Source organism: Protobothrops mucrosquamatus, unplaced genomic scaffold (assembly GCF_001527695.2).
Source record: "Protobothrops mucrosquamatus isolate PMUCROS unplaced genomic scaffold, P.Mucros_1.0 scaffold6170, whole genome shotgun sequence".
Lineage (NCBI taxonomy): Eukaryota > Metazoa > Chordata > Lepidosauria > Squamata > Viperidae > Protobothrops > Protobothrops mucrosquamatus.
The window spans coordinates 6,856-21,023 of NW_015392004.1; the positions used below are offsets into that span (position 1 = coordinate 6,856).

Genomic DNA, 14,168 nt, shown 5'->3' on the forward strand with positions numbered 1-14,168 from the left:
CTTTGGAGCCCAGTGCACCCAACACTTGCTATCAGCTATCAGCTCCTTGGGGGTCATTTACCATCTTAAAATTAATAAACTTGAGTAAAAATGTACAGGTCACAAACGTGTCTTCTCAAATCTACTTTTTGTTTCGAAAACACATTTTGTTTTACATCTCTTTTGTGCAAAGTTTCTTTTTCCAGTTGCCAAGCTGTGAAAGCAGAGTAAAACATCAACCAGCTTTTTTTAGAAGCTACTTATAAGAAGATGTTTATTTATGGGGCAGTAGCGGGATTTGGCCAAATTAGATCTCTTGAGTTGTTGTTTTTTTTAAATGTTTGTCTTTTGTCTCCAGCTCAAGAACAGAAAGGGGGAAATGGTGAGCTCATACTTAGGCCAAATAGAAGCAAAAAAATATATGATCCCAGCTTGATTTGGGAAGTAGAGAAATAAAAGGGAGAAGAAAGCCTTTGAAAGGCTATATTGTTGCTCTCTCGTTTCCACCACAAAAGTTTGCTGTCAATCTTAACATTGTGTCCAAGGAGTCTTGCTTAGTGTTGCTTCTCTCTTGTAGCAAACAACAGGCTCATGTTGTTGCAACCTTGTGGCCCTTTTGTTAAAATCTTTTCCCATCATGTCATTGCTACAAGGGCTGGAGAATTGCACAGGCTAACTCCACTTTCTTATTATTATTATTATTATTATTATTATTATTATTATTATTATTATTATTATTATTATTATTATTATTATTATTAATTCAATTTATATCCCGCCCTTCTCCTTACCGGACTCTTCTTCCTTTAAAAAAAAATCACTTTGCATGTTTTCAAATAACAGATTTTTTTTCCCAAAGAGGCAATCAAATATTCAAGGGCTAACATTGTGGTGGCCAGAAGTATGGGCAATGTTATTGTGTGGGTAGAGTTGCTACGAGCTTCAAGATTAAGCCCACATTTTCTCCGAGGTCTCTATCTCAAATGTTCTTTCCCTTGCCTTTAGCAAGGAGGTGATATTTGCCTAAGCACAACAAAAGCTCTTTTAAAAAGGGAAAAGGATTTTCCTATAGAGCTTGGCTGCGTGCCGCAGAAGCTCAGTGGGGTTTATTTCTGAGCAGACACAAATAAATGGGCAAGTACAAAGTTACAAGACCCCTGTTACCAATGATATTAGGGCTCAGGATAGTCATTATCCTACTGGTTTATGTTCACATTCCTGCATTTCAGTCGTTGACCAGCCTTAGGTAACCTTTGACTGGTTGATTCATTCTTTCATTATGGCCCATTAAGTTGGTTTCCACTCCTAGCAAGCCACATTGATAGATTGTCTTTGTGACAATCTGTCCCTAACCTGGTGTGATGATGTTGAGGATATTATCCATTCAGTTGTCTGGGGAGATTCTCAAACTTCCAAATCATGGTTGTCCCAAAGGTGCTTTTTCAAAAGGCAACTGGGCCTTCCTAGCATTAGAGCTTTCTCCAGAGGGCTGTGTGTGTGTGTGTGTGTGTGTGTGTGTGTCTTTGATTCTGCCTCGATTACTTCCTGCAGTTTTTTGGCAAGTTTTTGTAAGTGGTTTGCCATTACTTTCGCCTTCCTAGGGCTAAGAAACAGTGACAGGCTCAAAGTCACCCAATTGACTTCACGCCGGCTCATAGTCTTCAGGTTTCCAAACAGCAACCCCAAACTGTTTTTTCCCCAAAGATTAGATAACAAAATACATTCATAGAAATAATAATTAGAAACACAATGGAGTGAACAATGAATAGAATGCAGACAGCAGAGGTGAAAATATGATTGGCATGGTGATTAGGGGATTGGAGGCTAAAGCATACAGTATAAGGAACGGCTGCTGGAATTGGGTATGTCTAGTTTAACGAAGAGAAGGACGAGGGGGGACATGATAGCAGTGTTCCAATATCTCAGGGGCTGCCCCAAAGAAGAGGGAGTCAAGCTATTCTCCAAAGCACCTGAAGGCAGGACAAGAAGCAACGGATGGAAACTAATCAAGGAGAGAAGAAGCAACCTAGAACTAAGGAGAAACTTCCTGACAGTTAAACAATTAACCAGTGGAACAACCTGCCTCCAGAAGTGGTGAATGCTCCAACACTGGAAGTTTTTAAGAAGAGACTGGACAGCCATTTGCCTGAAATGGTATAGGGTTTCCTGCCTGAGCAGGGGGTTGGACTAGATGACCTTCAAGGTCCCTTCCAACTTTACTACAACTACTACTACTACTACTACTACTACTACTACTACTACTACTATTATTATTATTATTATTATTATTATTATTATTATTATTATTATTATTATTAACTTGGACAAACGGGCATATTCGTGACTGTCTCCAGAAGCTGAAAGTCCCAGGTTAGCTTCCTGGTTCTCATCGCAAGTATGATGTCACTTTTATTATTGTATCTGTGAGAATGTGCTTACAAGGTGTTACCTGGTAACTTTGAAGTAAACTGCTCCCCGGGGCTTGTGATTGTTGACTTGACTTAACATAACAAGATTAATGGCCGCCATTAACCCCAGCTTGAGAGACAGCATTGAGGAAACACAATTCTAAGAATTATGTTTGCCAGGTTGAGTATATTAACTGCAGATGAGTGCTTCTAAATAAATGGAGCTGGCCTTTTGTACTGTCACTGGTGCAGTTGTTGTTGTTGTTGTTAATTGTGAAGTCATGTCTGACCCATCGCGACCCCATGGACAACGTTCCTCCAAGCCTTCCTGTCCTCTACCATCTTCTGGAGTCCATTGAAGCTCACGCCTACTGCTTCAGTGACTCCATCCAGCCACCTCATTCTGAAGTTGAAACTCAAATACTTTGGCCACCTAATGAGAAGGAAGGACTGGTGCAGTACACACTCCAAATAGCCATCTTAGTATGGGCAATGGGGCATCCTTGGATTATTTTTGGTCTCACAAGGAAGAGGGTGTGTATGGTAGGGAATTCTTTCTGCTGCATTTGCGTTAATCAACACAACCAGATTGAGATTGTATCAATCCTCAAGCAGGCTCATTCTGAAGGAATGCATCTCTCTCTCTCTCTCTCTCTCTCTCTCTCTCTCTCTCTCTCTCTCTCTCTCTCTCTCACACACACACACACACACACACACACACACACACACACATAATGGTGGTCTCCAAAAAGAGGAAATGGACTGCTTTTCTTTGGTCTGGCTTGCACAAATTGTGCATTTATTGTAACGGCCCATAGTTACTGCTGTGAGTTGTGAGTAGAAGACATTTAACGGAGGGGTGTGTGATGTGGGTGGGAGAAGGGGCCAGACACTCTTATTGCTCATAGAAACCTGAAGATCTTTGACTTGAGGAAACATCTGCTACAACCTGGTGTGGTTTGGAGGTGGAGTTGGTAACGTTAGAGGCCCAAAAGTGATAAAGGGGAGGGGGCAGGCCAGGAAGATAAGCTGGGGAGGGGAGATAAGTCTCCTTCTGCATCTGAAATGGGAATTCCCTTTTCTGACAAAGCGGCCTTTGTGATACAAAGCGTGTGGATACATGATACACTAAATAGCGAGGGGTCCTTGGTTCCCTCTGAGCTTGCTTGGTTTCTTGCAGACGTTGCGTTACCCTAACTAGGTAACATCATCAGTGCTGGTAAGGAGTGGGGTTTTGCTGTCGGTTTATATTCTGGTGTCTTGCCTGTCTGGATGGGTGGGTGGATGGGTGGGTGGGTGGTCTTAGGGATTCTTGGTTGGGCTGTTTACTAATGGCTCTTGGGCAGTTTCTTGATTGGGGTGTTGCCTACTTGATTGTTGGTCTGAAGTTGACCTTGGAGTTAATCTATGCTGATCTGAGTGCTGATTCCTGGTAGAGAGGGGCTGGAGTCTTTTTCCCTTTGGGGCCCAGGATTTCAGGAGATGCACAAACAAGATTAGTTTACAGCCGTGGTGGCGAACCTATGGCACGCGTGCCAGAGGCGGCACTCAGAGCCCTCTCTGTGGGCACGCACGCCATGCCCCGGAGATGGCAACTGTCGCTCTTCAACCAGCCAGGCACTAACTCGGCGAAGTCCCACGTGGCTGGATGCATCTTGGCATGGCTGGTTTCCCTCCCGCCTGTCCCATCCCTCCTGACTGCGCATGCTCTCCTTTTCCTTGGCACGACCCACTGCATCGCCTCCTCAGCTGTCGGCCGGCCATCCAGCTCAGAGGCAGCTTCTCTGAACTGCTGGCGGCCGGCTGTGGCTGCTGACAGACACCGTCGGCCCCCATGCGCTTGCTGGCCTCTGTGCATGGGGGCCGATGGTGTCAGTCAGCAGCCACCCCGGCCCCTGCCTCGCCTTGCCCTGCGACAATGGCTCCCCTGCCCTGCCTCGCCTCACCCCGCAGGACGAGCCTCCTGCCCACTGCCCCACCTGCCAGAGACCCCCCTGCCCGCCTCCGCACAGGCGTCCCTCCCCACGAGCAGCATTGAGGTGACCATGCCCACCTTGGTCTGCCATGACCACCACAGCCACGCCCACCCAGTGGGCCACGTCCACCTGGCACCAGGGCTGTGGAGTTGGTAGATAAATGTTCCGACTCCGACTCCTCAGTTTTTTGTACTTCCGACTCCGACTCCGACTCCGACTCCAGGTACCCAAAATTTCCTCCGATTCCTCGACTCCGACTCCGACTCTGACTCCAGTCGGTAGATAAATGTTCCGACTCCGACTCCAACTCCTCAGTTTTTTGTACTTCCGACTCCGACTCCAGGTACCCAAAATTTCCTCCGACTCCGACTCCACAGCCAGGGCTATGGAGTCGGTAGATAAATGTTCCAACTCCGACTTCTCAGTTTTTTGTACTTCCGACTCCGACTCTGACTCCAGGTACCCAAAATTTCTTCCGACTCCGACTCCACAGCACTGCCTGGCACCTGGTGATAAATTAGTGGCTTTTGGGTTGCAATTTGGGCACTCGGTCTCTAAAAGGTTCGCCATCACTGCTTTATAGCATTGAAACATAAGTTGGTGATACAAGGTCTCATCTCCAGAAAGATGTTGTGGCTGAAAGCCAAAGGCCAGCCTTTCTGAGGAGCAAAGGGAATGAGTTAGGGTTTTTCTTTACAATCAAGTTTCTACTGGTTGTAATGAAACATATGCTAGGTATGCTGTTTCCAGGGTTTAAGGAAGATTCTTGGTTTTCCTTGGGCATATGAGTTCTATCAGCCTTTTTCCCTGATGGCGAGTCCTTTGGTGCGGTTGTTTATCGTTATTCTTTTCCTCCTGCAGCTTTTCAGCGAGAAGATCAGTGGAGCAGAAGGGACAAAACTTGATGGAGACTTTCAAGAGATGGAGAAGGTAAGGCAGGTCTGTCAAACGGGCTGCTAATTGCAAGGTATTTATTTCTAATTATAACTTGAGAGGCCCTTTTTCTAAAATAGGCCATAGCTAGGAAAAGGTCTAGCTAGAGGACACCAGCTTGGCACAAATTTGCGTGTAATGTATGAAAGAAACAGTCCCCGTCATATATTGTTAAAGATGAGCGATGGTCCGAAATTGAATTCTTTTGAATCCAGCATCTTGACCCGTGTCCAGTGGCCGTCGTTTCAACCACCTTAGAAGTGTTTCAAGGTCAAAACACTTCCCAAATGATCAGAACTGCCCGTTTCTCATTTAGGAAGTAAAATTGGAAGTATTGAGTTAAAAAAAATGACTCAGATTGAAAAATGATTTGCACAGCCCGCCTAAAGATGTTTCATTTTCTTCTTGCAGAAAATCGATGTCACTGGCAAGGCGGTGGCAGAACTCTTATCCAAAGCTACAGAATATCTTCAACCTAACCCAGGTAGGAACAAGATATTTTCTCTGAGTTCCAGATGTTCCGAACGACCGAGCATCTTTGCGAACCAATCCATCAGATCTGTGCCCCACAGCTTCGTCGGTTTTCTACAGATGTGTTTTTATGTTGTAGCAATTTTATTGGCTGTATTTTTACTTACTGTTTAGGGGTAGTCCTCAATTTACAATCATTCATTTAATGGCCGTCACAGTTACGACGACACTGGGAAAAGTGGCCAGCCAGCTTCTGATGAGCAAAATCAATGGGCGAAGTCAGATTCACTTAACAACCTTGTGATTCACTCAACGGCTGCAATGGTTTGCTTAACCCAGGGGTCTTCAGACTTGGCCCTTTTATGACTTGGGGACTTCAACTCCCAGAATTCCTCAGCCTGGCACGCTGGCTGAGGAATTCTGGGAGTTGAAGTCCACAAGTCATGAAGGGGCCATAGTTCCCCCATGCTGGCTGAGGAATTCTGGGAGTTGAAGTCCACAAGTCATGAAGGGGCCAAGTTTGAAGACCCCTGGCTTAGCCCCATGGCAATAGGGTCGTAAAATTGGGTGCGACTCACTTAATGACGGCCTTGCTTGGCGACAGAAATTCCGCTCCCAATTGTGGTCTTAAGGCGAGGACCACCTATATATACTTACGTTGTGTGTTGACTTACAACAGTTCACTTAGTCACCATTCAAAGTTACAAAGGGACTGAAAAAAAGTGACTTATGACCATTTTTTCACACTTACGACCATTGCAGCATGTGATCAGAATCTGGAAGCTTGGCAACTGACTCGTATTTATGACGGTTGCAGTATCCCGGGGTCATTTGATCCTCTTTTGTATCCTTCTGACAAGCAAAGTCACTTAACAACCATGTTATTAACCTGACAACTGGGGGCCATTCGCTTAACAACTGTGGCAAGCAGAGTCGTTAAACGGGGCAAAACTCACTTAACCACTGTCTTGCTTAACAACAACAAAATCAGGGCTCAGTTGTGGTCATAAGTTGAGGACTGCCTGTCCTGTGGAGTCCATTAATGCCCCCATGGGTCTGGATGAAGTTGGTGACAACTTGCTGTACGGTGGCTGCATAGCAGAGTAACGTTCCAGCTCTGGAGACATGAAGTCAACGAGCAGAAATGTTCTCCAGACATATAGAAAACCCGGTATATCTTTTAAGCTTTTTAATATGAATCTCTCTCTTTTAAAGCCTACAGAGCTAAACTAGGAATGCTGAACACGGTCTCCAAGATCCGAGGGCAAGTCAAGGACACAGGATACCCACAGACCGAAGGATTACTTGGGGACTGTATGCTCCGATACGGGGGAGAACTGGGAGAGGACTCCACCTTCGGTGAGCTTCTGCAGCCACGCAGCATTGTTTATGTAGTTCTTGCAAGCGGCACTTCATAAATCTGGATTGTTAAGACAAGGGCGGGTCCCTGCCTGAGCAGAGGACCTAACAGAGATGCAAGATGCGAAGAGCGTGGAGGCAGGAGCGTGACGAAATACGGCCTCTCTCTTTGCCTGCTGCTTCTTAAAATGAAAATAAGCCTTTTAAGTTTCTGTTAGAAAGCTGCTGAATCTTTTTTTTTTAATAAATCCTCCCCGATATGATACACGACTGTTGTTTCTTCTTTACAAGGTGCTGCGCTGATCGATGTGGGAGAAAGCATGAAGCAGATGGCAGAAGTGAAAGATTCCCTAGATATCACCATCAAGCAGAATTTTATTGACCCTCTACAGCTACTGCAAGAAAAGGATTTAAAAGAGATTGGAGTGAGTTTATCTCTGCCTGGAATATTTGCCTAGGGACGTGAGATCGCATCCTTGGAATAATATTAGTGTTTCTCAGATCTCTCTCGCCTGCTCTTCTTTTTCACTCCGTAATGCCTGGATTTGCGTAATGTCTTAAACTTAGGTTAACAAAATACAACGGCCACGTTCATGTGATGTTTGGGATATTTCGTCTGGCTTAATGTGGTCATGCCAAGATAATTTTTTTTATGATTTATTCATTGGCATCCCATCTTTTTACTATTTTTACAAATAGCTCTAGGCGACGAACATATCCGACATACCTTTCTGCTCCTGTTTTTCCCACCACCACCACCCTGTGAGGTGGGTTGGGTTGAAAGACAGTGACAGACCCAAAGACACCCAGCTAGCTTTCATGGCTAAGGTGGGACTTGAACTTACCCCCCCCCCCCCACTTTCTAGTGTGGTGCTTTAACCACTAGACCAAACTGGCTCTCCAGTTTGAGTGGTTGAGATCCAGCAACACAATCGCAAACTTTTCAGCACCATTCAGCTTAATCCAGTGGTTACCTGGACCCAGTTATGAGACTCCTATTTTTCTGGAGCACCTAGAACAGTGTTTCTCAACCTTGACAATTTTAAGGCATGTGGACTTCAACTCCCAGAATTCCACAGCCAGCAATGCTGGCTGTGGAATTCTGGGAGTTGAAGTCCACATGCCTTAAAATTGTCAAGGTTGAGAAACACTGACCTAGAATTTAGCCCCTATCTTCCTCTTCCTCAAATTCCTTGCAAAAAGATGCACTTTGTTTTTTCCTCACATCAGAGGAATTTACTATATGTTTGGCATGGGGTGTGAACCTGGAAACTTTGATGAATTAAACCATGATTCATTGGGAACTGCTAGATGTAGCAGACTATCCTGGCTCTGAAGATGCCAGCCACAATTGCTGGTGAAATGTCACAATGTTGTTTAATCCATGATCACTAAACTCTGACACCCAGCACTGCCCAACAGATACTGGGTGTGAAAACCTACACCAGTAAACCATGATTCAGTTAAACATGGATAAACACACTGCATAAACAATGTTAGTGGAGTCTTGAATATGAATGGGCACACTACGGTCAGGAGAGAGAACATGACAGACATTGAATGAGATCCAGAATATGAAAGTAAACCGTATTTTGACAAATATGTGTTGCTTCTGATTTAGATGGCCTGAAGATTTTTCCTACAGTGAACGAACTATCTAGAATCTTAAGAATTGATTGCAAAGCAACGGCTGAGGCATTCACAGATGCTGCTATTTTATTATTATTATTTTAGCCATCCCACATGGCTAAAAAGATATTTCTGCCCCTGTACGCAAAGGCTTCTCCTCCTCCTTTGCTCTAACCATTTGGTTCTCTTCTTTTTTATATATATATAAAAAAAACAGCGCCATCTAAAAAAATTAGAAGGCCGGCGTCTAGATTACGATTACAAAAGGAAACGTCTCGGGAAGATTCCAGACGAGGAAGTGAAGCAAGCCGTTGAGAAGTTCGAAGAGTCCAAAGAGTTGGCAGAACGGAGCATGTTCAACTTTTTGGAAAATGACGTAAGCCCCTCGCCTTGCTGTTTTGAGGGCGAGACATACAGTATCTGCGTGGGTGTTTGTGGCGCATGTGATGTGGTGCAACTAGTCATTGTGAAGATGATCAGGTTGCCCGTACTCTGAGCCCCTGCCTACTCTTTTCCAAACAAGAAAGCAGATGAAACCTACGAATGGCTGTGCAATTCACCCGTTCCTGCCATTTTTAAGCAGAGTAGCAGGCAGTCTACACCTCTCCAACCTGTTATCTGTCTCCCCTGTAGTTTGGTGATGCAATGTCTTGCTATTTTAAAATGCAGGAAACGGGAAACACATCTAGTATTATCCCTAAAATAGTTTTAAGTCCTGTCTCCCTCCAAATCCCGAGGCATTTCTTACCTCCATCCCTTTATCATCTCTTCTGCATCAGCTGTATGCAAAATGTGGCTTTTGAAGAGGTCAAACTGGGCCCAGTTCTACTTACTTCAAACTGCTTTATGAAGTGCTGCCCTCTCGTGGCTTGTAAAAATTAGAAACTCGATCGTACTGTACAGGTAAGTCCTTGATTTATGACCGTAATTGAGCTCAGAATTAACAGTGAATCATGTCATTAAGTGAATCCGCATCCGATTTTACAGTCTTTTTTTTGCAATTGTTAAGTGAACATGGTCGTTGTTAAGGGAATCCATTCTTTCTCTTGCACCAATAAGCCACAATGAATAAGAACCTCCTGCTTGCTCCACCTTGTTTGGAAAATCATTCACAACATATCTCTCTCTCTCTCTCCCTCTCCCTCTCCCTCTCCCTCTCCCTCTCTCTCCCTCTCCCCCTCCCTCCCTCCCTCCCCTCTCTTTGATTCCCTTTTTATAGATCGAGCAAGTGTGTCAGCTGTTAGTCTTAGTAGAAGCCGCGCTGGATTATCACAATCAGTCTGCAGAAATTTTGGAGGATCTGCAGAGCAAGCTGCAAAATCGGTAAGCCTAATCATAGTTTGGTTACTTTGCAAACTCTCTGAAGAAGTGCTATCAAAGGGCTGGCCTTCCAGATGCTGAGCAAGTTTTGTTAACCACAACTGGCAGATGTACCACAAGTTGACTCTAGGGCCCTGTCATGGTGCAAACGTCTTGGCACCTCAGAAGTTAGGACAGGGGTAGGCAACCTTGGCTCTTTTATGACTCGTGGACTTCAACTCCCAGAAATTCCTGAGCCAGTCATGCTGAGGGGAAAGGGAGAGGTTGCCATGCTGAGCCATGCTGGCTCAGGAATTCTGGGAGTTGAAGTCCACGAGTCATGAGGGGGCCATAGTTCCCCCATGCTGGCTCAGGAATTCTGGGAGTTGAAGTCCACGAGTCATGAGGGGGGCCATAGTTCCCCCATGCTGGCTCAGGAATTCTGGGAGTTGAAGTCCACGAGTCATGAGGGGGCCATAGTTCCCCCATGCTGGCTCAGGAATTCTGGGAGTTGAAGTCCACGAGTCATAAAAGAGTCAAGGTTGCCTACCCCTGAGTTAGGAAGAAAGACTTGTGCCTCCCTTAATCTTTAAGATATTGCTCATTCATATTTTAGAAAACTGGCCATACTCATTTAGTGAGGGCTACTAAGCCACAACACCGTCTCAAAACATGTGTATCTGTCATAATGTAAATAACATATTAGAACAATTAATCATATTAGAACTAATCAGTGGAACAACCTGCCTCCAGAAGCTGTGAATGCTCCAACACTGGAAGTTTGTAAGAAGAAACTGGACAGTCATTCTATCTATCTCTATCTCATCTAATATCTATATATCTATGTCTGTCTGTCTGTCTGTCTGTCTGTCTGTCTGTCTGTCTGTCTGTCTGTCTGTCTGTCTGTCTGTCTGTCTGTCTGTCTGAATGAATGAATGAATGAATGAATGAATGAATGAATGAATGAATGAATGAATGAATGAACTCATGGGTTTGCAAGGACTTTTGGGGTGGCAATGATGGAAGCAGAATTCCCGAGCAGAGTGTAAAACACTTAGAGCAGGCATTTCTGACTGTTTGAAAAGCTTGATCTTTCGTCTCCATCCTGGTTTCAGGATAAATGTGGCTTCAAGTCGCCCTAAACGTGAATTTAAGCCCAAACCAATCACACGGACGCATCTGGAAATAAGCAATGGTCAACCACACAATGGAATTTCCTTTAGTCCATCAATTAAATCATCAGGTATGTAATCATGGGATCTATGGAGATTCTCAGTCATCCAGGTCATTCGTGTAGGCTGGGATAGAACAGAAGCCATCTTGCTTGTTTTTCGGTTGCCACAAGATTGGGGAAAGGAATGGAGAGTTTTATACTAGCCTAAACCAAGGGTCCCCAACCTGCAGTCCGTGGACCAGTACCAGGCCACAGCATGCCAGCAACTGGGCCATACAAACAAATAAAACCCCATCTGCGGGATGCAGGCAGCACACAAAAACACGCACCCTCCGGTCTGCGGAAAAACCTCTCTCCATGGAACCGGTCCCTGGTGTCCAAAAGCTTGAGGATCTGTGGCTTAAACAATTCTGTCCCGTGGGAACCAAGGTCATTTCTGTTCCCTTGGCTGGGGCGGGTAGTGCCTAATGTTAGAAAGCCCTCCAAACTATTCTGTTGGGAAACGTAATTGATTGCATAGTTCTATGGGGTGGGAAGTTGAACTTTGTAATACTGTTGCTTTCTGGAGGGAACTTTAGTCTTGGTTTCACTTTTGATGGTGCCCGATACTTTGCGACCAATAAACGTGTTCTTCGAGGAAAGCTCAAGCCTCGGAGTTCTGCTTTCATTGGTCTCCTCTGTTGGAACCACGAGATCGGTATTAGAACGTTTATCATCTCGGTCTTTGTTGCAAATGAAATGAGACCAAATAAAGCACCCTGAACATCTCGGATTGCTTATCCTGACCAGGTTCTTCGTGTCACATGGACCAGCCGTGCTGCCAAGCCTTGTACGACTTTGAGGCTGAAAACGAAGGGGAGCTGGGCTTTAAGGAAGGAGACATCATCACGTTGACCAATCAGATTGACGAGAACTGGTACGAAGGCATGTTGAAAGGTGAATCTGGCTTCTTCCCCATCAGCTACGTTGACGTCATTGTCGCCTTGCCGCAGTGAATGTGTCCTTTTCACGCTAGTGATGCAACCAAAAACAGGGTCTTTGCCCAGAGCGGTGTTTTCATTTGTGCGGCGTACTACAAAAGCCTGTGCTTCCGTTGACCAACTTAACTGACTCTTTTTGTACGCGTCTTTTAAGAAATATATTTATTTTGTATCCCTACAATGTGTATATAAATTATTAAGCCCTTTTTTTCGGTTACCAGCAAAGAACAGCAGCCAAGCCCGATCCTGTGCTTTTGTGCCTTGAAAATCTCCCTGAGGCTTTTTTCTGAAAATGAAGCTATTATGCCGATTATGGCAACAAGAAGCCATGCATCAAGTGATGAATTTTATTTGTGGGTACCATTTTTTTAGCTACCCTAAGTTTGTTCATCATTGAGCCACTACTGTTACCCTGAACTGAACTGTGAAAAGCTAATATTTACCACGTGCTATATCTTGACTAGAGAAGGAGGATTACTTCCTTGATATTCCTGTATTAAGTCCACGTTACCCTCAAACACTTAACTCTTCACTGACCAGAAATAATAAAACATTTTTGTGAAAAATTTATTTCCTTTGAGCCTTACCAGGTATATCATTCTTGGGCTACCAGCTTCACAACATGTGCCATACCCAGAGCTAAACTTTGGCACTTTGAGTTTTTTGGTTGTGAACGAGCTTTGTGAAAAATGATTGAGGATAAGAGAAAATGTGTGTTCTGCCACTTCTCTATGGGATCCTGTTTTAGTAGTTATCAGCTTAGTTATTACGGCAAGTCTGGCTTCCCTCCTATGGTACAAAAGATTCTTTAATCCTCTTTTTTCCGTACCATTTCTGATGTTTTCCACCTGTCCATTTAAAGCTCAAAAATCCAACTTCTTGCTCAAGCTAACCAGCACTGCTGCAGACGAGTATCAAATCTTGCTAAAACCAACTATAACATATAGCTAAGGATAAAACTAAACTTGTTCCTCTCCCAAAATGCACAGTAAGACATTCATTTTCGAAGCATCACAACTTGCTGCTATTGCATTGGATGAAACAAGATTCTTGAAACAAAACAGTAACTTGGTTAACACCATAGTGTTGTTTTCAACAATCCAAATGACTTTTATTCCAGTATGTCTTACAGCAGTAAACTGGTTTTTTCTAAAGCCCAAAAGCAAAGTGATCAGCCTTCCTAATTATAGAAAAGGAGCTACTGTATTTCAGATTTCAGGGGAATTTCATTTAACTATTGATAAGTTTTTTTCCCTTTTCTCCCAAACTATGGAAGCTACTAGCTGTTAATCAAGTTATTACAGCTAAATTGATGTTAGTCCCAATTTTATTTAGTAGTGTCCCATAAACGGGGATGTGAGCTACGCGAGTTTAAAATATAATAGAGTAAAAATTTGTCAAGACAGTGGACCCCGTTTAGAGAACGTTTCACCCTCTTGAAATAACATACGGACAAAATAAGATTTAAGCCTGCCAAATACTGTACAGAGTTTGTGTTAAACCCCACCGTAAAGAGCCATCAGCAGAAAGGAAATATCTTTAACAGAAAGCCAAGTGTTTACCGGATTTGTGCTTTTAATAAGGCCTACACACAACTAGAAGTACCTAAACAGCAAGTACAACAAACTGTTTAGATCTGCTAAAATATCAGAAACCTGCCACCATTAATAATTTAACCATTTCTAAAAGTGTCTATTGAAGAAAATCCAACTGAAAGGAATCCTTCCAGAAAAAATATATATATATTGTGTTCAAGAACCCTATCCTACATTGAAGCCGATAGGAACAGAAGCATTCTTTGGCCATTCATTAATACAAGAGTCCTAAAATAGTTCTGAATTTTAGGTGACACTTCCTTGTCCACTGTCGTTGGAAAAGATTGGAAAGAAATGCTGTATTTGATGGGCAATTTAGCCGCCTCCCGGGATGTTTCTTCGGGTCCATTTTGAAAGAATGAGAG

At 43.9% G+C, this 14,168-nt stretch overlaps 1 protein-coding gene across 1 annotated transcript; it reads left to right on the top strand.

Annotated features, from left to right (window-relative positions):
• The first annotated feature begins 5,230 nt into the window (after positions 1 to 5,230).
• LOC107300123 (endophilin-A3) lies at positions 5,231 to 12,749 on the top strand. The gene is made up of 8 exons (XM_015829464.1): positions 5,231 to 5,293; positions 5,708 to 5,780; positions 6,983 to 7,126; positions 7,418 to 7,551; positions 8,973 to 9,131; positions 9,975 to 10,078; positions 11,170 to 11,297; positions 12,018 to 12,749. Exons 1-8 carry the CDS (start codon positions 5,285 to 5,287, stop codon positions 12,221 to 12,223), a joined length of 957 nt encoding a protein of 318 aa, XP_015684950.1. The 5' UTR covers positions 5,231 to 5,284; the 3' UTR covers positions 12,224 to 12,749.
• Positions 12,750 to 14,168: the final 1,419 nt, after the last annotated feature.

Bases quoted from the DNA above. Each gene is read 5' to 3' on its own strand.
- LOC107300123 (XM_015829464.1), top strand. The intron at 7,127-7,417 runs GTGAGCTTCTGC...CTTCTTTACAAG, and splicing joins GGGAGAGGACTCCACCTTCG to GTGCTGCGCTGATCGATGTG. The intron at 9,132-9,974 runs GTAAGCCCCTCG...CCCTTTTTATAG, and splicing joins TCAACTTTTTGGAAAATGAC to ATCGAGCAAGTGTGTCAGCT.